Here is a 24,450-nt window from a genome sequence, read left to right on the forward strand (position 1 = left end):
ACTGAGCTTGGCAAGCTGCTCTACCATTGAACCAGATCTCCTGGTTTTACTTATTTTGGTATTATTTTCTTTCAAATTTAGCACTCTATTTAATAAATATGATCCGAAGACTATTCTGCATGTCTTCAGCTATAATTAGCATTACCATTATTATATAGTAGCATTATTGTATAGTCTCAGTGGTACAGATATAGGTCATTATAGAAATAAGCCATTTTCTCTCCTCTTTAGGTCTCATCGAAAATGAGTGACACACCTTCTACTAGTTTCTCCATGATTCATCTGACTTCTGAAGGTCAAGTTCCTTCCCCTCGCCATTCAAATGTCACTCATCCCATAGTGGCTAAACGTATCAGTTTCTATAAGAGCGGAGACCCACAGTTTGGTGGCGTTAGGGTGGTGGTTAACCCTCGTTCCTTTAAGACTTTTGACGCTCTGCTGGACAACTTATCCAGTAAGGTGCCCCTGCCCTTTGGAGTAAGGAATATCAGCACGCCCCGTGGACGACACAGCATCACCAGGCTGGAGGAGCTAGAGGATGGAGAGTCTTACGTGTGCTCCCACAATAAGAAGGTGCTGCCGGTTGACCTGGACAAGGCTCGCCGGCGTCCTCGGCCCTGGCTCAGTAGTCGGTCCATAAGCACGCACGTGCAGCTCCGTTCTGCTACCACCATCATGGCCACCACGGCTCCTGGCATGCTCCGCATACCAAGGAGGCTCGTGGTCTTTCGGAACGGAGACCCGAAGACCAAGCATGTGGTCCTTCTTAGCCGGAGGATCACTCAGAGTTTTGAAGCCTTTCTGCAGTACCTAACACAGGTCATGCAGTATCCTGTGGTCAAGCTGTATGCCACAGATGGAAGAAAAGTGAGTACACAGGTGACTCTCAGTCATCTCCCTTGTGTGTATGTGTGTGTGTATGCATGTACGAGTGCACATATACCTGTGTATCTGCACGTTCATGTATGCATGTTCTAGTAGCCTTTTTCTTCCTGTCAGAATCTGACATGTCATTGGTTTGGAAGAGTCTCCATTCACCTCTTCTGTTTTCCTTGAATACTGACTTAGAATGTTTTGTTCAAGAATACAATTTTTCACAGTACTTCTTTGGAGTGACCAAAAGTAGTGTTTTCCTATCTAGTAAAGACATTTCTCTAGTATCCAGAAGAAGCATTGTCCTAGGTTCTGCAGCTAACTACGCATACAAGAGATCACCTTCAAGACTTGCTTGCTATTCATCCCCTAGGGCCTTTTCCCAGTTGGCTCTGGATTCATTGGCACTTGGCTGTAACTGCAGACTTTGGTGGGGAATGCCACACAGCTTTTAAAGATCCCTTTAATTATTCCAGAAAACTGTTCTGTCACTTTCTAGCTAGCATGCAGAATCAATAGTGTCTCTGGGTCTGTTTACACCCACTCCCCCAACCTGCCTAGATTATTATGTGCATATGATTGACATCTAAGAAAATGCCCAGTGATTATTTATTTCAATCCTAGGAGGCTGTCACATTGAGCTATTTAAAATCATAACTATATCATATAGAAAGAACAGTACTTGCTCAGTGACTCTTGTTTCTTCTAGGTGCCTAGTCTCCAGGCAGTGGTACTGAGCTCTGGAGCTGTGGTGGCAGCCGGAAGGGAGCCATTTAAACCAGGAAATTACAACACACAGAAATACTTGCTTCCTGCCAAGTTACCAGGAATCTCTCATCGTGTGCACCGGAAGGGAAAAGCCAAGATAGAAAAAAGAAAGAGTAAGCCACTTATAAATAGACCTTATTTTTTCAGCTCTGAAACTTTTTGTTTTGCTTTACTAATAAAAGTTATATTTAAAGGAGCGGGTTCATTCATCGCAAAGACAAAAATGTGAGATTAAAAGTATTACAAAGTGAAATTGGCTAATTTGTAATTTGAAATAGTCAGAGAGGTTATCTGGTGACTTTTTGAAAGATTTTTCTAAAATAATCAATGATAAACACTTTTACATGAATGACACATATGCTTTTTTTTTTAATAAAACAAAGCATCCGACTTTCTTGTTTTGGGAAGAGTTTTGCAGAATTGTGTATGGTATCTCTGGTAGTTGTAGGCTTTTTTTCTGAGTAAGCATTCACAGTTGAGCACAGAAAATCAGTGGTTTATATAAAGAGAAGAAAATCTAAGAAAAAAAATCTAGCTATATGCTCTCCCCTCTGAAGGTATTCCTGTAAAATTATTAATCATCAGAAACACTTCTTGATCAAAATAAAGAGGTTCATGTAGTCAGCTTATGCTAGTAACATAACCTAAGTTGTGAGAATTTTATGATTTATTTAAAAGTGTATTATTGTCTTTAGGATAGGGGAGAAAGAGGGTTTCTTGAGGCCCAAGAGTATGAGAGAGGTTAACACCATCACTCACTGTACTCATTATTTCCAAGGAAATGTAAGTTCTGTGCCAGTGTGCTGATTGCCATTTATTCTTGAATTTGAATTTTCATTCTCTTTAGACTTGGAATAATCTTTATTTTAATAAGTAGCACCCCTGTTCTTATTACTAATGTGGCTGAAATAATTTAATGCTTTCATCTAATTATTTCAAAAACATACTCCTATTTGTCAATGCACCTATTCTGTAGGTATTAACTGCCAATTATATATTATGCATATAGTAGTACTGTTTTACCTTGACCATTTTTCTGAAGTGACTTACTCTTTTTGTGTCTGTTACCAGCGGCCTATTATGACTTTTGATAGAGCTTTGTTAAGTTTTGCTTCAAAAAGTTAAAAATGAGACATTAAAATTTACCAAAATTATAAAAATATTTTTAGGTGTAGCTCTGAAAACTGCAAAGAAGATGTGTGCAAATCTATTAGGACTACTAGCGGGAGATCTGTTACATTAAGAAGCTCAACAGCCGAAGTTAACAACAGAATCCTCACATTGAAAGCAACACTGGGTTGTATCTAACTCAGTGGCTTTTTTGTTTATATTAAATCAACTGCACCATTACACAAATAAAAATAAAATCTTATTTGATTAGTCAAGCATTAAGGATGTTTCTGCTTTCATAAGGCTTCCAAGGGCTCTCTCAAACACACTGACATGTGACATCACCATAGACCGCTCTCTGCCTGCCTTTACATAGATCCGTGGAACTGCATTAGATTCCAGCTTTGGTACTGGTAAGCATAGAAAACAAAACCACACAGAAAATATTTTTATCCAATATAACCATCAGCAGTTTGGACTTTATGTGTTTCTTATTATTATTCCCTTATAAAATTGTTAAAATTAGAATTTTGTGAATGTCTCCATTAAAGTATGGTTTGTTTACTTTTTAATAGTAGTTTGAGAAAAAAAACCCATAAAGGGTTGTAAGATTTCCCAAATTACCACTGACTACATACAGGTTAGAAATACATCTATAGCATTTTATTGTAAAATACAGTGAAATGGTATTTCGTACTAATTTTCCCTTTTCTTTTTCTCTCTTTACTGCTTATTCCTTGGGATGCTTACAACTTCTGTGCTCTCCATGGTATCTTTCACTCTTAAAATCTTGCAAGTGAGCACACACATGCCTTCAGTCCTAAGATCCCAGACTGATTCCCTGGCTTCAGAGAAAACATATGATTGCTTTTCAGACTTTTCTGTAGCCCCCGAGAATTACTTGGCCTTAGAAACACATGACTCGCAGACTCTATCAGCATATCCTTCTGAAGATGGTGTTGAGAAATCGATCGTTTTTAATCAAGATGGTACGATGACAGTTGTGATGAAAGTTCGGTTCAAGATAAAAGAAGAAGAAACTGTTAAGTGGACAACCACTGTCAATAGAGCTGGTCTTTCTAATAATGATGATGAAAAGAGTAAGGTAAGTAGTTATCCTGGAAAAACAGAAGATGGATCATCTAATTTAAAGCTTGCTGCATGTTCATTGTCTGAAGACATAACAGACACTGCTCAGCAGGGCAGTTTGACAGAGGCAGAAAATACTCAAATGACAGAGCAGCAGACTCTGTCGTGTAGCTCGACAGGTTGGGAGAATGCCTCTGTGGAGACAGACATTCAGGAAAGCCAGAAACAAGTGAAACACTTTTATAGACCCCCAACCCCTGGACCAAGGAGAATGAGGCAAAAGAAATCTGTGATAGGAACTGTCACCGTAGTATCTGAAACAGAGGTTCAAGAAAAGCAGTTTTCTTATAGTGAAAAACGAAAAGGTGGAGAAAAATCTGAGTACCGCATGTTTACACATTCTTGCAGTAAAACGTCATCAGTATCTAACAAACTTGTTCAGATCGGTAGCAACGATGAGACAGAGTCAGCATTAGAAAGAACAAAGGAAAGTGGACCGCTCAAGACACATGCCCTAAATGCTGGTGCTATAGAAATTACAAGTCAGAAGGTCTTAAAGATGTGCCATCACGATGCTTTACTGTCAACTGTGTCAGAGAACTCAGCTGTGGAAGAGGGCACAGACAACGGAGCAGAGTCAGGCAAAGCCACTATCAAGCACTTCAGAACTTGTGGTAATGCCAGGTTCAGTTCTACCACAGCAGATTCAACTCTTACTTCAGGAAATAACTGTTCAAATGACAGAAGTATTTCTGAGGTTCCTTCTGTAGGATCTCCTTCGCTCACCACAAGACTTGTTAATGAATTTGCTCATTGTGGTTTAACCGAACAACCAGGAAATGGAAAGATTTTATCCTCTTCTGCCAGCAAGAAAAAGAAGAAGAAATCTCAGCAGCGAATGATAGCTTCCAAGGATAAGAAAAAAGTGACTGAAACCAAAGGGACCCCTAATACATCTGGGAAAATACACAGAGCAGGAACAACTGAACAGGAAGAACTATTGCAAGAATCAGTCTCTCCTGATGAAAGAAGGAGCATCTGTGAGGCAGGCCTTAATACAAGTCCTGTGGTAATTGAATCAAATAATATTTTTCCCAAAAGTAATTCCAAATTTTCTAAGAATTTCCATAAAAATAAATTAAATACTTTTCAAAACCCTAAGACTCAAAAACTTTTAGCCAAACGAAAATCAAGACCACTAAAGATTATAAGCATAGGAGAACTCAGAAAACAAGAAATTGATCAAGAAGATAAAGTATTTCTCGATAGTGACTCTAAACTTTGTGAAAGTAATTTGGAAAAACAAAGTTTACTTCATGTGTTTAATATCCTTGAGGAAGACCATAAAGTTTTGCATAGACCACAGTCTCAAGTGGAGAAAGTAACTGGAAATTTGAAAGGAAAGGCAAAAAAGAGTTTAGTCCCAAAAGTTAATGATTTACACATAAATTTAAGAAACCAGAAAAAACAAAAGGGAGTTAAATTAATGTCAGGTGCTTTGGTAAGTGAGCAGCATGTTACAACTGGGCCAGATCCATTAGCTTCTTTGAAAAAATCTGATTTTCCTGAGGGTATTCCCCATCATTCAGTTAAGAGCTATGTACAGCGATGGTTGCAGAACATAAACCCATATCCAGATTTTGAGCATAGAAAGTCAGCTCCACTATGCCAAAATAGAAGTAATGTGGTAAACTATAACAGTGATGGTTTTCCAGAAAATAACCTCTATACAACTCCTTCAAAAGGAAATAGTTTTTTAATGGAAAGTAATAAACACGATACTAAAATTGCCAATTGCTCAGGCAATAAAAATCAAGAGACAGATACATCTCTTGTTGCTAAAGATAATGGGGAAGAGCTTAAGAAACATCTCTGTGAGAGCCAGGATGGGTCTCTGTATGATTCTTGCTTAGTTTCTTTGAATGACAATTGTACTTTGTCACAGACCACTATTAACGATCCTGGTACAAAAAGTCATTTATCTACTGAAAAGTCAAGACCAGAAGTGAGGCTTGTTTACCAAGAAATGAACTTTGCTACAAAAGGGCAAAGTATTGAGGTTGCCATTCAGGTAGATACTATGGGAGAGAATGTCCCAAAAGACTACTTACCAGTCCTGTTGCTTCGGCACCTGGAAGCTTTTGTTCCTAATAATCAGAAACATCAGAATGGAATCTCTCAAATACCAGGTTCATTGGCAGATGTTGTCTTCCCTTCTGCAATATATAATTCATCCACAAATCTCCTTCTGGCTTGGCTTTTGGTACTAAACCTAAAGAGAAATATGAATAGCTTCTGTCAAAGTGATGCTCACAAGATGACCATGAGGTCTTCGGAAACAGCTGCATTGTTGGACATTCTGAAGCATGTTGCCATCACAGAGGAAGCTGATGACTTGAAGGCTGCTGTTGCCAACTTAGTGGAATCAACCAAAACTTTCAGTGGATCCAGTGGGAGAGAACAAGATACGATGCCAGCAGATGGTACAGCAGCCAGCCTACATAATGTGGACAAGTGTAATGACAATGAGAGTACCCTGAAGACCCTCTTGGATGAGGGCTACTCTGTCAGGGGGAACTGTGTTTCAGAAATGGTTAGCAGGTCACATAACTCTTCACATGAGACGCAAACTGTGAGCCTGACTAATCTTCCAAAAGGGGTAGAAAACCAGAATGATGCCTTTTTCACTAGTAACAGTTCCACTGTGAGTCAGAGCTCCACACATGATGCTTCTGTCCTAGGAGAGGCCTGTTTCCTTATAGATGGTGTGTGTTCCCACAAGGCTTGTGCTCAGAAGAAGAACATCTGTGAGTCAGCTTGCCCAAGTGATGAGACTCCCATTCCTATCAGAGACTGCAGTACAATTGACTCTGTGAATTCAAAAGAAAACAAATGCACTGATGATCTGGAATTAACTGAAGAATTCAAAACTGCTGACAAAATTCCAAAAGATCTAAGTATTTTGGCAGATTCTATGTATAAAAATGGCTCTAATATATCAACTCCATCTCAAAAGTTAAGTTCCCGAGGTAAACTAAGTAAAACTTATCTAGAATCTAATAAAGACTATAGTACTCTAGAAGAATTTCGAAATTGCCCACTTAAGAAAACTGTGGATAAAAGAAAATCTTTTTCTTCTGATAAGGAAGAATCAAGGACTTCTGAAGAACCAGGGTCAATAACCAATAGCATGACATCAAGTGAAAGAAATGTCATTTCAGAATTAGAATCTTTTGAAGAATTAGAAAGCCAAGACACAAGTATCTTCAATATGAACGTAATGGCTGAAAAAAAAGCTAACAAGGAAATGATGCAAAACGAATCAGAGGCTAGGATGAGTTTGGATTTGATAAACAAATCAGGGAAGAATATTATAGAACAGGAAAGAAGAAATACTGTGATTCTGGAGACAGCCAGTAGGGGGCAAGTGACACCACCATCTTTAGTTGTTTACTATGATTCTAATAAAAACACTGAAAAGGAGATCAGTGTAGGGGAAACTAAGATGAGAGTTAAGATGATGGTAGACAGCATGGAAAATGGAAGTTACTCGGAGTCTTCACTTAATTTTAAAAAACATCACAGAAGTTCCGGGACCTTAAACTGGTCAGGTTATGGATCAGACAGTGAGAGTGGATATCCTTGTAAAGCATCTAGCAATGATCACAATGGTGACACCAGCCAAGAGAAAGAGTATCCTAGAGGGGTTGTTAAAAGGGCAATAGAAAAGCTTTATGGCAAAGCAGAGATGATCAGACCACCATTTTTCCATGGGTCGATGCACAAATCTCAAGTTTATCCTTATAATCCTGTGGAAGTTCAGTGTGCTAAGAAAACCAATCTTTGTGAGTCCGAATGTCAGTCACTGGTCTCTTCTGAACAGGTATCTAGAAGTTCACTCATGTTGCAGGAATTCCAAGAGGAAAGACAAGCTGAGGTTGATGCTAATGGCATGGGAGACAGTTTTGGGGACAACAGCATAGAAAAGGTTGCAAAACCAAGTGACCATGGCAGGGTCTTTATGGAAAAAGAGAAGGAAAAATTGATTGACAAAGGCAAATGGCTTGTGAAAGAAAATCGTTTGTGGAGGGTGTCATTGGACAATTCTGGCATGTATGGCAATGCAGAAACCACATCAGTGGATACTCTAATCGATAAGAACAGCCTTGAGGTGCCATATTCCCATTTTGCAGAGCTGACTCCTGGTCCAACAATGGCTGAATTGTCGTCTTCAGAACTAGAGGAAATGACTCAACCCCTTGAAGTGAAATGCAATTATTTTAACTTTCCTCATGGTAGTGACTCTGAGCCTTTTGGTGAAGATTTTCTAGATGTGCAGAGTAAAACCTGCCCCAAAGAGAAAATACCCAATCATCACAAAGAGGAGAAGGGTAATTATCCATCTGAAAGAATGTGTACATCTGGTACTCAAGTCTTTGCTTCTGCTGGTAATAAAGTCCACCCTGTCTGCAGTGATGCTATTAAAACTCAGCCATTACCTGGAAGTAATATAACTCATGGCACACTTCAGGAAGGCGACTCTTTGGATAAGCTCTACGCTCTTTGTGGTCAACATTGTCCGATACTAACTGTTACTATTCAACCTGTAAATGAGGAAGACCGAGGATTTGCTTATCGCAAAGATTCTGATATAGAAAATTCTTTGGGTTTTCAGTTATGGATGAAAATATACCCATTTCTGCTACAGTCAAAGAAAAACATGTTTACAAGTGAGAGCAGGAAAGTGAGTGTGGGCCAAGCATTTGCTGATAATGTCATTGGTGATCTGTGTGATCAACTTTATTTCAAAAGCACAATTGACTTGGTGGATAAAAGGGCTAGCTCTTTGGGGGAGGACATTAATTTGAAGAAATTCCAATTATATTTAAAGAAAAGGTTTTCAGATCTTTTGTCCATGTCATTTCTAGTCGTGGGGGTTATGAATTCTATTTTATTAAACCTAAGCAATTGTACAGATACCTTCAAAAGTGTTGATGAGAAAAACAACTTCATTAACAGATTACAGAACTCAAGAAAAAATCCCCACCAAGTAGGAGAAAACACCAGTTGTCACTTCCAATTGGAACTGTTCGGTGAAGTTTACTTGTTAGACATTTGCCAAGTTGAGAAATCCTTAAATATCAAAACCAGAAGTAAATTAGAGATATATTACATTTTAGAGGGTGAAGTTCTTTTCATCTGGGAAGAAGAAAATCAATTAAATATAATAGATATTGAAAGCCCTAATGAGCGTAATGGTTTATAATTTCAGTCTTAGCACAATCATTAACCATCAATTTATTTTTTCCCATAAAAAGATGCAGCACATGGGATAAAATTTTGGCTAGATTCTCCAAGAATTTCTTGCTCTTTCAAAATGAAAATACCCTGGAAAACATACTCTTGGGTAAAACAGATTTGGTTTTGTTCATTGCTTTTTCCCTCATTTTCTCAGTAATTAGAGTTTTATGTAGTTTCATTTTAACCACATATAATTTTGTATAGCTATGGCTTTGTTTGGTCAGGATATCAGAAATATGTCCAGAATAAGAAATATGCCCTTAAAATATTGTCAGCTACGTATATGATACATTGAATGTATTAGTGAATAAATGTAACTTTAAGCTATTTCATTTATTAATTATGTAATGATTGAATAAAAAGTATTATTAAAGTTCTCCAGTACAATCTGCTAGTTTTTTGTTCTAGAGAGTTGACTCCTGTGTCTTGAGAACATTCACTGGAGTTTCTAATTATTCTTTAGCACAATATTCACCATTTTCTCACAACAAAGAATACAGCACTACTAAGGTGTGCCTTTCCTAGACATTATAATCTTTAAATTAACATTTTTAATTTATTTAAACATTTTTACCTTTGCAGTTAAAATATAATTGCAACACTTTCCTTTCCCCTATTCCAACCAACCCCTCCCATGTCAACTCTCTCCAACCCCTCTCATATCTTCCAACTCTCAAATTGCTAGTCACTTTAATTATTATTGTTACATGTGCATGAAAAATGCTTAAGTACAACCAACTGTTTGCATTTCTTTGTTTGTTGTATGTATGGTTTCAAGCTGGCCACTTTGTAGTGGATAACCAATTAGGAGGCTCATGACCGGGAAAGGCTAATATTTCCTCTCTCAGCACTCATAATTTGCCTAAAGTTTTTTTTATCTAGGGGTCAGATCCCATGGGATTTCACTTTTTTGTCTTAGCATTCTCTATGTAATTGTTATGTTTTCTTTATGCAGCCATTTCTAAGAGGCGCAGCTCACAGAAGACTTCCTTGTTTCCTAGCTGTAGGTCTGCCTGCCTATCTATCTATCTATCTATCTATCTATCTATCTATCTATCTATCTATCATTTATGTCTTCTCTCATCCACCCATCTCTTTATATCTATGTCTCTAACTGGAGCTGTAAACTGCAGATTGAGAGACCATGTGACATTTGTCTTTCTGGGTCTAGGATACCTTACTCAAAATAATCTTTTTTAGGTCCTGCAATCCCTTTATACTTGTTTATTTTCTCAAAGAAAATAGTCTTAGATATTTATTTATTCTTTGGATTATTGGTTCCTATTTCATTAATTCATACTTGCTTTTTTATTATTTTCTGTCATCTAGTGGCCTGGGGTTTGATGTGCTCTTATTTCTCTAAAGATTTGAGTTGGGTTATTAAATAATTTATTTGTGCTCTTTCTAATTTTTTAATGTAGGCATTTAGGCCTATAAACTTCCCTCTTAAGATTACCTTTGCTGTGTCTCAAATGTTTTGCTGTATTGTGTTTTTATCTTTATCTGGCTTTAGGAATATTTTGATTTCTTTGTTGAGTTATTTGACCAGTCATCATTCAGTAATGAGTTCCATGAGTTTATACAATTATAAGAGTTTTGTTTGCAGTTTTATTGTAAAATGTCGGATAGGATATATAGAACTATTATAGTTTTTCTGCATTTGCTAATGTTTGTTTCTTGCACCAGAATGTCGTTTGCCTTAGAGAAACTTCCATGTTCTGCTGAGTAGAATGTATATTTTGTGTTGGAATGGAATATTCTATAGGAATTTGTTAGGTCAATTTGATGTAAGGTGTCATTTAATTCTGAGGATTTTTTCCTGAGATGAACTTTTAGAGAAAATGAGGTGTTAAAATCACTGTTATTGTTGTGTTTGTATTAATCTGTGTCCATAATTCCATTAGCATGCCTTTTATGAAATGAGACATACCACAGTTTGGCGCATTTATGTTTATTACTGAATACATTTTATGATTAAATGACCTTTTGATTGGAATGAAATGCCGTCCTTTGTCTTTTATGAGTAGATTTAGTTTGAAGTCTTATTTTTTCAGATGGTAGAATGGCCATGTTTGCTTGCTTCCTGATCCATTTTTCTTGGAATACCTTTTTCTTGTTAACAGCAAAAAGATGTATTTTATTTCTTAATTGATTCAACTAGCTTGTGTTTTTTTTTTTAAATTGGAGAGTTGAAGCCATTAATATTTAGTTATAATTGAAAAGTGTGTGTAGAGTGCAGTTTTTTATTTTATTTTAGGTTTTGCTGGTTGGTCTTCTTAGTTAAGCTTTGTATTTTATAAATTATAGCTTGCTTTATTTTCTTACTGGTGTCTCTTGGTTGTGTTTATTTCCCTTTTCAGTCCAAAGTATCTTGCTTTCAGTATTCTGTTTAGCATTCTTTGTTGAATATAATCTCTAAAGGCTTGTTGGTATTACAGTAAGTCTTACTTTTTCGTTTATCAGTGATGGTGGATAATTTTGCTGAGCTTGTGCAGTATTGTCTGTCAGTGGTGGTCTTTTAGAACTTGGAGCCCATTGCTCTTGTTATTGAAAAATCAACTGTTATTCTGATGGATTATATGTGACTTGCATGTTTCTCTTGGGGCTTTCAATATTTTTTGTTCTGCTAGTGATTTAATTGTGATATGCTATGGGGAGATTCTTTTCTTGTCTTATCTAGTGTGTGGGTCTCTGTGTGTGGAGTCTGTATGTTTTTCCTAAATTTTGGAAAGTTTTCTTCTATGATCTTATTAAAAATGTGATCTATGCCACTGACCTGATATCCCCCCAACATGCCCATAATTTAAAGAGTTTCTCAAATGTGACATCCCACATTTTCTGCATGTTTCTTTCTTGTGCGCTGTATTTTTTCAAAATTGTTCGCTTATTTATTTGTTCTAGATCCTCTACTTTATGCTCAACTCTTGATACTCTGTATTATCTTTGTAAGGTTTTCACCTGAGTTCTCAATTCCATCTTCATTTCAACTTTTGTCCCTTCAGCATTTTTAATGGATTTTTTTTGTTCTTTTTTAACCAGTTTTCAAATTCTGAATTATTTTCACCATTTCATTCAGCTGTATATATGCATTATTTTGAATATCACTCAGGCATTTATTGTTATTATCTTGGAGTTCAATGATGTGTTTGTTCATGTTTTCTTTAAATTCCTTAAAAAAGTTAAAAAATTGGTAAAGTTTATAAAATTTAAAGTGTTCTTTTAAATTCTATGTCCTGAGGTTCATCTAAGGATTTGCCACTAGAGAACCCTTCTATGAGACTAGTGGGTTGGAGGGGAGACATGCTGTCTTGACTATTTATGTTCTGTTTTGCAATTTTACATAAACATGTGGACTTTTGGTTGTGTGTCTTGTGTGAGACTCTGGCCTGCCTTAGAGTGAGGCAGTTGTAAGAGATGCATGACTGGAGCTAGGCCATGAAATCTGGTAGAGGAGCTGCTTATTTAGTCAAGGCAAAGATGGCTCTGAAAGCATGAGTTTGGAGTAGACCTCTGGATGCAGAGGTGGCAGTCAGTGGAGGAAAGGATAGACCAGGAAGAGAACAATTCACCATCAAAGGTACCTCCTAAACAAAGCACACTTGAATCACATGTATAGAGCCATTTATGGGGAAGAGATGAGCACAGGTGAGGAGGAGCATTGGAAAGGGAAGAAATGAATTGCCCAAGGAAAGTAGCTCTTTAACAGGGTTGGGGAAAAATATAATTTAGAAAAATTTCAAACTGTCAAGGTAAATAAACATTCTATGAAGAAAAAATAAATTGAAGGATCTGGAATGATTTAACCTAGGGCCTTGAGCAACTCTTCAAATTGAAAAAGAATTGCTATGAACAACTGATACTAACAATTTTGATGTTTTCATGCTCAATGGAATATAAATAAAACATACTATACACCATACATAAATATATTGAGTATGAACATTTAAAAACAATTGTAGTATATTGCCTGTGTATCAATTAGGAAATTCTTCAAAGTCCTCTCTCTCTCTCTCTCTCTCTCTCTCTCTCTCTCTCTCTCTCTCTCTCTCTCTACTAAGAGTGACTGAAAAATAGAATGAGTAATGTTCTAGAGTAACACAGGGAGGTACTAAGGTAGTTTAAGTTTGGCACTGGGCTATAAGAAAGGAGATGAGCGATAACTTCGGTTTTATTCCTTCAGCTTGAATCCTAAATCCATAACACTTAGAAAAATTTCTGCTTCAGTTGGAGACTACCTCTATATGACACACGCTGTCTCTATATTAAAGTAATGCCCTCTGATAATTGAAGTATGGAAGTCACAGTGTGTAAGATTTTGTGGTGAGCAGTGATGGATTGTAATGAAAAGATGTAAGCTTTGGAGAAACATAAGAACTAACAGTAATCTTGTGGCTACTGCATACCATGGATTATGGTGGAATTATGGGTTTATTCTATGTTATCCTCATTACATATAATATTTATGTGTATTAGCTTGGGCCCATTATACCTATCTTATTCCATATATCAGAACTTGGAAGTGAGAATTTTTCAATGTATCAGCTGGGAAATGAAGAGGTGAATTACTTTATGGTTGGTACATAATAGTTACTACATTAGGATTCAAAACAGGTCTTTTAGATAAAATAATGTTTTGTTCTCGCTAACCTGGCTAGCTCAATTTGTAGAGCATGAGATTCTTAATCTCAGGGTTGTGGGTTAGTACCCTACATTGGGCACCACCTGTTGCAGGATATTTTAAAAATGAATCCGCCAACTCTCCACACCCCAGCTGCTCTCTTCTGGCCAACTCTCTACCCTTGACTAATTAAAGCCATGCTGGTTCAGGTTCTTCCTGGTCATCTGCTTCCATCTTGGCCTCTCCCTCTCCCTGTGACACTCTGTCCCTGTAACTCTTAGCTCCATCTCCTCTTTCCCTGTCCACTCACAGGCCTTCTGCTGTCCTAATATTTCAGTGTGGTTGGACAGGGAAAATCCTGTCACATGTATTTAGTTTTCTTCATTTAAGGAAGCAATGGTAAAATGTTTAAAGATATTAATTCTCAGGGAAATTATAAACACACATGGATTTGGAAAGTGTAATATTTAGGTACATGGCTGAATTATGGGAATTGCCTAACAACTAAGTTTAGAAATAAATGCATAGTATGAACTTTGGCAATAATGCTATACCAATATCTTTACAGCTGATTTAACTTCACAGTCTTCAGTGGTTCATACCACACCAATATCCTCTGTGGCTAGTTCAACAGCAATGTCCTCAGTGGCTAATACCATACTTTTGTCCTTAGTGGGCCCAGTAACCCAGGAAAAAAACTGAAGACACAATGCTGAACTGATAGTAGATAACATATCAGACACCTCTAACTTCAAATGAGCATGTGTTTTAGTTGACTTCTGAGGTCTGAGGTCACATTAATTAATATTGATGTTTATATTCCAGGCTAGCACATTATTCAGACATGTTCCCAGTATATCCTGTAAGGATGAGAAATTCTATTGATTGCATTTGTTTTTTTGCTTGTTATTAGATTCATAGATTTATTTTTAGAGGGATATTCAAAATAGTAAATATATTAATAATTCTTTTTTATTTTATAAAGCAGTATTTCAACAATTTTCAGAAATATCTAATTTTTTTCTTTAACACCTAAAGGATGTTTTCATTTTTAGAAGACTTAAACTTAAAAAAAATCCATAAGTTTCAGGCCAGCCTGAATTACAGTGTGAGGCCCAGTTTAAAAAGTCTTGCAACACTGTGAAATTTAAAATATTAAGAGAAAATTTAAAGGAAAATGTGATCATACAGGTCTGATTATTGCTTTTGAGATGAAGTACCAAAAGAAAGTTCAAAGAAGGGCATCTAGAATCTTGGATCCTGTAGAGCCAAGATGTTTCTAAATGTCTGACGGGACTTATCTTGATAAACTAATATCCTACAGATGACAAGGTATTGATTGGTGACAGAATGATTGCTTATCTGAGGTCAAGGACTATTGTCTCAAAATGGTGTGGTGAAATTATACACTTGACCACCAGATGGCAGCTGTGAAATGCATTATCAGAAGTGTGAGCACAGTGAGATGATGTGTTTTGCAGAGAATGACTTTCAGGGGGGTCTGGGCTGTCTGCTTCTGCTTGGAGGAAGCTGGGTGCATACCGACATGGGGGATAACTGTAGATATTTATCCAGGAATAAACTTAGAAGGCACAGAACTTTTTAGAAGGAAAGGAAATACTCTGCTAGTAAACAGTTGCAGCTCCAGTATAGAGGATTACAAAGTGAAATGTGATTATCAGTTGTCAGTCTATTCCAGGGAAGACAATTAGGAGAGTTTTGACATTAAAAGTTTCAACAGAAATCGAAGATAAGTTATTCTGCTGTTTTTTCAGTGGGTAAAGGTAAGATTTATGAGAGACATTTAGATTGCTTGCTTCTGCATTTCAGTTCAACAACCCAATGTCAACATTTACACAATTCTTGAGGCCAAAGTTTGCATTTATGGCAATTGTTAATAAACTGGGCCAATATTGTGAATTCTTGTGAGGGGATACCTAGTTAGTTCATGAGAAGTTCATTAGATTTGTAAAATGTTAGAAGTTTTACAGTAAACTAATGGATCATGTTTTAGGTCTTCTCTTCTCTTCTCTTCTCTTCTCTTTTCTCTTCTCTTCTCTTCTCTTCTCTTCTCCCCTTCCCATCCCCTCCCCGCTACCCTTCCCCCTCCCCTTCCTTTCCCTCCCCTTCTGTCACCTCCCCTTTCCTCCTCTCTCCCTCCCTCCCCTCCCCTTCCCCCTTCCCTCACCTCCCCTTCTCTTCCCTCCCGTCCCCCTCCTTCCCCTCGCTCCCCTCTCCCTCCCTCCCCTCCCCTTCCCCCTTCCCTCGCCTCCCCTTCTCTCCCTTATCTCTTGCATTGAGGAGACACCATTTTGTGTTCTGGATGCCATGCAGGTATTTGACTTTATCTCTTCCACAGAGGAGACAACCCTGTGTGATCAACATTCCTCATTTCTTAGTGCTGCTCTGTCATCACAACCCCCCATCTCCCCTGACACCCCTCCCCTCCAGCCTTAGGCCACTTATAGGAGGATTGTAGTTGCTTTTTGTATCCTGTTTGTTGAAGCTGAGAGATATGGTGTAGATTTGTGCAAGTTCCAACTTACTCACTGGGCCAACGTTACCTTATATGGCCAATGAAAAATGAATGTTTATCAGGCCATCTTGGAGGGACCACAGCAAAATTGAGGCTGTGAGAAGTTTATTGCAAGCATCAGACTTTTTAAATCCTTTATCAGAAGCAAAATATAATGTCTGTTGCCAGGATCAGTACAATGGTAGTTTCCAGGATACAATGCTTACAAGCTATAGAAGGTATACAAGATTAATATCTGAGACCAATTGTCCTGTCAAGCTTCCATATGCCTCACTGGCTTCTAAAGAACACAGATATAGAAGTAGACAGTTCTTCACTGCCTGAGGGAGGGCTTCAGTTTCTCAGGAACTGAAAAGCACATGGTACTTCAGAGCCATGGACTCTAACCTGAAAAGCCTATGAGGCTTGCTTCTCAATGTAGCTAGACCAGGCTTACTTCACTATTCCACAAAGATAAACGTCAAGAATTTTATTTAACTTAAAAATTAACTAAACAAGCAGTTAGCATTATGCAATGGGTTCAAAGGAGAATTCAAGTATTATGAAAAGTAGGCTGATAAAGGAAAACTATGGGTCTACCTGGAACAATAATTAGTTAGATTTCACTGTACACAACTAATTTATATTCATATATTGCTTCCATATCTTTGTATAAACTATGTGGTTGTCAAATAACAGAGGTGTGATGTGCCCCTGATAGCATTCTTTTGATTCAGGAGTGCTCTTTGGCTATTGCTCTTTCGTGCTACCACATTAATTGTTGAACATCTTTTTTTTTTCCTGTGTCTGTAAATAATAGTGTTGGATTTTTGATTAAGATTGCACTGAATCCTACAGAGCAATAGTGTTAAAAACTGCATGGTATTGGTATAGTGACAGGCAGGAGGATCAATGGAACAGGATTGAAGATCCAGAAATGAACCCACACACCTATGGCCACTTGATCCTCGGCAAAGAGGCTGAAAACATCCAATGGAAAAAAGATTGCCTTTTCAACAAATGGTGCTGGTTCAATTGGAGGTCAGCATGCAGAAGAATGCAAATTGATCCATCCTTGTCTCCTTGTACTAAGCTCAGATCCAAATGAATCAAGGACCTCCACATAAAGCCAGACACTCTGAAGCTAATAGAAAAGAAACTGGGGAAGACCCTTGAGGACATCGGTACAGGGAGAAAGTTTCTGAACAGAACACCAATAGCTTATGCTCTAAGAGCAAGAATTGACAAATGGGACCTCATAAAATTACAAAGTTTCTGTAAGGCAAAGGACACCATCAAGAGGACAAATCAGCAACCAACAAATTGGGAAAAGATCTTCACCAATCCTACATCAGACAGAGGGCTAATATCCAATATATATAAAGAACTCAAGAAGTTAGACTCCAGAAAACCAAACAACCCTATTAAAAAATGGGGTACAGAGTTAAACAAAGAATTCTCACCTGAAGAACTTCGGATGGCGGAGAAGCATCTTAAAAAATGCTCAACTTCATTAGTCATTAGGGAAATGCAAATCAAAACAACCCTGAGATTTCATCTTACACCAGTCAGAATGGCTAAGATTAAAAATTCAGGAGACAGCAGGTGTTGGAGAGGGTGTGGAGAAAGAGGAACACTCCTCCACTGCTGGTGGGGTTGCAAATTGGTACAACCACTCTGGAAATCAGTCTGGCGGTTCCTCCGAAAACTGGGCACCTCACTTCCAGAAGATCCTGCTATACCATTCCTGGGCATATACCCAGAGGATTCCCCACCATGTAATAAGGATACATGCTCTACTATGTTCATAGCAGCCCTATTTATAATTGCCAGATGCTGGAAAGAACCCAGGTATCCCTCAACAGAATAGTGGATGCAAAAAATGTGGTATATCTACACAATGGAGTACTATTCAGCCATTAGAAACAATGAATTCATGAAATTCTTAGGCAAATGGATGGAGCTAGAGAACATCATACTAAGTGAGGTAACCCAGACTCAAAAGGTGAATCATGGTATGCACTCACTAATAAGTGGATATTAATCTGGAAAACTGGAATACCCAAAACATAATCAACACATCAAATGAGGTACAAGAAGAAAGGAGGAGTGGCCCCTGGTTCTGGAAAGACTCAGTGAAGCAGTATAGGGCAAAACCAGAACGGGGAAGTGGGAAGGGGTGGGTGGGAGGACAGGGGAAGAGAAGGGGGCTTACAGGACTTTCGGGGAGTGGGGGGCTAGAAAAGGGGAAATCATTTGAAATGTAAATAAATTATATCGAATAAATAATACAAAAAAATAAAATAAAATGTAAATAAAGAATATATCTAATAAAAAAAAAAGATTGCACTGAATCTGTAGATAAAACTCTCACTATGATGGTCATTTTTCCACAACATTTTCCCCAATCCATGAGGCCAATATGTCTATTCATTTTCTAGTGTCTTTTTTAATGTCTTTCTCTGGGACCTCAGAGTTTGTTTATAGAGGTATTTAGATTCCTTTGTTAGATTTATTTCCAGCTTCTTTTCCCTCTACTTTCTCTCTCTCTCTCTCTCTCTCTCTCTCTCTCTCTCTCTCTCTCTCTTCTTTTTTCCTTTCCTTCACTTTCCTCCTTTCCCATTTAAGTTGTTAACAGTTTCTTGTTGTTATGATTAAAGCAACAACAAGCATTTTGTGGTATGATTAAGCATCCTTTGGGTATATGCCCAGGAGTGATAAAGCTGGGTTTTAAGGTAGATTGATTCACAATTTTCTGATGAACTGCCATATTGATTCCCTCAGTGGCTGTACAAGTTTATACTTTGATAAGCAACGTAGGAGTAGTTCCCTTGCTCCATATCTTCACCAGCATGAGCTGTTACTTGTGTTATTTATCCTAGGCATTCTGACAGGTGAAAGATGGAATCTCAAAGTACTTTTGATTTGCACTTTCCTGATGGCTATGGATATTGAACAGTTCTTTAAGTGTTTCCTAGTGATTTGAAATTCCTTTATAGAGAATTCTCTGTTTAGATCTGTACCCCATTTAAAAATTTGGATTATTTGATTGTTTGATATCTTTGTTTTTGAGTCATTTATATATTTTGATTATAAGTTGCTGATCAAATATGGAGTTGATAAAAAACTATTTCCACTCTGCAGGCTGCCACTTTGTCTGATTGGCAGTGTTTTTTGCCTTAACAAAGATTTTGAGTTCTATGAGGTCACATATATTAATTGCATATCTTAGTGCCTGCACTATCAGTGTTATGTTCAGAAAGTTTTCTTAGAAAACTTTGCTCAATGTTCTGTTCAGAAAGGCTTCAAGACTATTCATGATTTTCTCATCTGCTTTTATGTCGAAGTCTTTGACCCACTTGGATTAGTGTTTGGTGGAGGGTGATAAGTATGCATTATTTGCATGCTTCTACATGAAGGTATCCAGTTTGACTAACATCATTTGTTGAAGATGCTGTCTTTTTTTCCATTGTGTGTGTCTGTATGTCTGGATTTTTTTTTTTTAACCAAAAATCAGGTGTGTCTATAGTTGTGTGGATTTTTGTCTGGATCTTCAATTTGATTTCATTCATCAATGTGTCTCTTTTTATGCCAATACCATGTGGCTTTTATTACTATAGCTCTGAGTAAAACTTGAAATCAGAAATGGTGGTACCTTCAGGAGTTTAAAGCTGTTCTAGCTATCCTAGCCTTTTTATTTTTCGACATGAAGTTAAGAATTATTATTTTGAGTTCTATAAAGAAATGACTTAGATCTGCAAGCAGTGCAGGAAGCCAGCTATACACCCAGCAGCCAGCTAGGAAGAGGCAGCCTTCACAGGTTGAATCCAGCCCTGCAGAGTGGAGGATCCAGTCTAGAGGCCTCTGGCAAGAGCCTTCCGGTCTCCACCTCCGTATTGGGAACAACCTCATCCACAGTGTGCCATATCCAAGCAGTGCAGGAAGCCAGCTATACACCCAGCAGCCAGTAAGGAGGAGACAGCCATCACAGCCTGCATCCAGAGCTGATCGGGGACACAGAGGTACATACCCAAATACAACTACAAGAGAGTGGGGCTCAGCTGTCACCTTTGCTTCTGTGACTCTGCAACAGATTGTTAGGCAAGTTTCACGAAAGTATAGGATCACTTGGGACACACTGCACCAGGACTCCACCTACACCCAAGAACTCTGCAGCACCACAGCAATTTGCGCCAGGAGAAAGCAGCTCACCCAAGGTTGCTGACATAGGCCTATAGGCGCATACACAGGAGGGGCAAGCTCCAGCCAGTGACAGCAGGCCTAACTAACACCAGAGAAAACCAGATGGCAAAAGGCAAATGTGGGAATGTTGATAACAGCAATCAAGGCAATATGGCACCATCTGAATCCAATCCTCCCAGAACACCTGAAAGCTTTAGAACAAAAAGAAGCAAATACACCCAAGAGGAGTAGAAGGCAAGAAATCATGAAACTCAGGGCTGAAATCAACCAAGTTGAAACAAAAAGAACTATACAAAGAATCAACAAAAGTAGGAGCTAGTTCTTTGAGAAAATCAACAAGATAGATAAACCTTTAGCCAGACTAACCAGATGGCACAGAGACAGTATCCAAATTAACAAAATCAGAAATGAAAAGGGAGAAATAACAACAGAAACAAAGGAAATCCAAAAAATTATCAGATCCTACTACAAAAGCCTATACTCAGCAAAACTGGAAAATCTGGATAAAATGGACAATTTCCTAGACAGATACCAATTACCAAAATTTAATCAGGATCAGATAAACTATCTAAATGGTCCCATAGCCCCTAAAGAATTAGAAGCAGTCATTGACAGTCTCCAAACCAAAAAATGCACAGGACCAGATGGCTTTAGTGCAGAATTCTAATCAGACATTCAAAGGAGACCTAATGCCAATACTTTTCAAACTATTCCACAAAATAGAAACAGAAGGAACATTACCCAACTTGTTCTATGAAGCCACAATTTCACTGATACCAAAACCACACAAAGATCCAACAAAAAAGAGAACCTTAGACCAATTTTCCTTATTAACATCGATGCAAAAATACTCAAAAAAATTCTTGCCAACCAAATCCAAGAACACACCAAAACAATCATTTACCATGATCAAGTAGGCTTCATCCCAGGGATGCAGGGATGGTTCAATATATGGAAATCCATCAATGTAATCCACTACATAAGCAAACTCAAAGAAAAAAAACCACATGGTCATTTCATTAGATGCTGAAAAAGCATTTGACAAAATTCAGCATCCTTTCGTGTTAAAGGTCTTGGAAAGAACAGGTATTCAAGGCCCATACCTAAACATAATAAAAGCAATATATAGCAAACCAGTACCCAACATCAAACTAAATGGAGAGAAACTTGAAGCAATCCCACTAAAATCAGGGACTAGACAAGGCTGCCTTCTCTCTCCATATTTATTCAATATAGTACTTGAAGTTCCAGCCAGAGCAATTAGACAACACAAGGAGGTCAAAGGGATACAAATTGGAAAGGAAGACATCAAACTATCGCTATGATAGTATACTTAAGCGACCCAAAAACCTCAACCAGAGAACTCCTACAGCTGATAAATAACTTCAGCAAAGTGGCTGGTTTTAAAATTAACTCAAGCAAATCAGTAGCCTTCCTATACTCAAAGGATAAACAGGTTGAGAAAGAAATTAGGGAAATGACACCCTTCAAAATAGCTACAAACAATATAAAGTCTCTTGGAGTGACTCTAACCAAACAAGTGAAAGATCTGTATGACAGGAACTTCAAGTCTTTGAAGAAAGAAATCGAAGACGACCTCAGAAGATGGAAAAATCTTCCATGCTCGTGAATTGGCAGGATTAATATAGTAAAAATGGCCATCTTGCCAAAAGCAATCTACAGATTCAATGCAATCCCCATCAAAATCCCAACTCAATTCTTCATAGAGCTAGAAAGAGCAATTCTCAAATTCATCTGGAAAAACAAAAAACCCAGGATAGCTAAAACTATTCTCAACAGTAAAAGAACATCTTGGGGAATCAGTATCCCTGACCTCAAGCAGTACTACAGAGAAATAGTGTTAAAAACTGCATGGTATTGGTACAGTGATAGGCAAGTAGATTAATGGAGTAGAATTGAAGACCCAGATATGAACCCACAGAATTATGGTCACTCGATCTTTGATAAAGGATCTACAATGATCTAGTGGAAAAAAGATAGCCTTTTCAACAAAAGGTTCTGGTTTAACTGGAGGTCAGCATGCTAAAGAATACAAATTGATCCATTCTTATCTCCCTGTACTAAGGATCAAGAACCTCCACATAAAACCAGACACACTGATACTAATAGAAAAGAAACTGGGGAAGAGTCTTGAGGACATGGGCACAGGGGAAAATTTCAACAGAACACCAATAGCTTATGCTCTAAGATCAAGAATTGACAATTGGGACCTCATAAAACTACAAAGTATAAGGCAAAGGACATTGTCAAAAGGACAAAACGGCAACCAACAAATTGGAAAAAGATCTTTACCAATACTACATCCAACAGAGGGCTTATATCCAAGATATACAAAGAACTCAAGAAGGTAGACTCCAGAGAGCCAAATATCCCTCTTAAAATTGGGATACAGAGCTAAACAAATAATTTTCCCCTGAGGAATATCGAAAGGCTGAGAAGCACCTAAAGAAATTTCAACATCCTTAGTTATCAGGGAAATGCAAATCAAAACAACCCTGAGATTTCACCTAACAACAGTCAGAATGGCTAAGATCAAAAAGTCAGGAGAAAACAGGTGCTGGCAAGGATGTGGAGAAAGAGGAACACTCCTCCACTGCTGGTGGGGTTGCAAGCTGGTACAACCACTCTGGAAGTCAGTCTGGCGGTTCCTCAGAAAACTGGGAATGATACTTCCAGAGGATCCTGCTATACCACTCCTGGGCATATATCCAGAGGATTCCCCAGCATGTAATAAGGATACGTGCTCCATTATGTTTACAGCAGCCCTATTTATAATAGCCAGAAGCTGGAAAGAGCCCAGATGTCCCTCAATGGAGGAATGGCTACAGAAAATGTGGTATATATACACAATGGAGTACTATTCGGCCATTAGAAACAATGAATTCATGAAATTTTAGACAAATGGCTGGAACTGGAGAACATCATCCTAAGCGAGGTAACCCAGTCTCAAAAGAACACTCATGGTATGCACTCACTGATATACGGATATTAGCCTAGAAGCTTGGGATACCCAAGACACAATGCACATATCAAATGATGCCCAAGCAGAAGGAAGGAGTGACCCTTGGTCCTGGAAAGGCTCAGTGCAGCAGTGTAGGGGAATACCAGGACAGGGAAGTGGGAAAGGGGTGGATTGGGGAACAGGGGGACGGAAGAGGGCTTATGGGATTTTTGGGAGGGGGGATCCAGGAAAGGGAAAAATCATTTGAAATGTAAATAAAGAATGTATCGAATAAAAAAATACTAACAAAAAAAGAAAAAGAAAAACAAAAACAAAATGGAAAAGGAAAAGGAAAAGGAAAAGGAAAAGGAAGCCACAACAAAACAGGACCCGATGTGGTGGCTCATATCTTTAATTTCTGTACTTGGAAGGTTAAAGCAGAAGATCTGAGTTCAAGGCTACTGTTGTCTACACACTGGGTTCTACACAGTCAGGCCTACACTGTGATACCTTGTCTCAAAATAACGACAAAAAAAAAAAAAGAAAGAAAAAGAAATGACTTAGAATATCATTGGAAATTGCATTGAATCTGTAGATTGCCTTTAGATAGGATGGCCATTTTACTATGTTAATTCTATTAATCCAGGAACTTGGAAGGTCTTTTCATATCCTGCTTCTTCAAAGATGTGAAGTTTTTCACTTAAATGGTTAGAGTTACCTCCAAGATATTTTGTATTATTTGAGGTTATTGTGAAAGATGTTGTTTCCTTGATTTCTTTCTCAGTCCATCTGTCATTTGTATATATGAGGGTTACTGATTTTCTTGAGTTTATTGTATCTAGGTACTTTATGGAAATTATATGGAAAGTGTATATCAGCTGTAGGTATTATTTGGTGGAAATTTTAATGGTACTTATGTAGACTATCATATCATCTACAAATGACAATACTTTGACTTTTTACTCTCTATTTTGATGCCCTAATCTTCTTTTGTTGTCTTATTGATCTAAT

General features: G+C 37.8%; 1 protein-coding gene across 2 annotated transcripts in view; it reads left to right on the forward strand.

Annotated features, from left to right (window-relative positions):
* The first annotated feature begins 237 nt into the window (after positions 1 to 237).
* Positions 238 to 24,450, forward strand: part of Rp1 (RP1 axonemal microtubule associated) — a 187,044-nt gene continuing 162,831 nt past the window's right edge. The window contains exons 1-3 of one of the 2 annotated variants that reach the window (XM_052175414.1): positions 238 to 867; positions 1,583 to 1,754; positions 3,549 to 9,106. In XM_052175414.1, coding sequence (XP_052031374.1) covers positions 244 to 867; positions 1,583 to 1,754; positions 3,549 to 9,106 — 6,354 coding nt within the window. In that variant the 5' untranslated portion in view covers positions 238 to 243. Of the gene's footprint in view, positions 868 to 1,582; positions 1,755 to 3,548; positions 9,107 to 24,450 lie in introns of those variants that run through there. The other variant, XM_052175416.1, reaches the window with a different exon arrangement.

This window comes from Apodemus sylvaticus, chromosome 3 (genome assembly GCF_947179515.1).
Source record: "Apodemus sylvaticus chromosome 3, mApoSyl1.1, whole genome shotgun sequence".
Lineage (NCBI taxonomy): Eukaryota > Metazoa > Chordata > Mammalia > Rodentia > Muridae > Apodemus > Apodemus sylvaticus.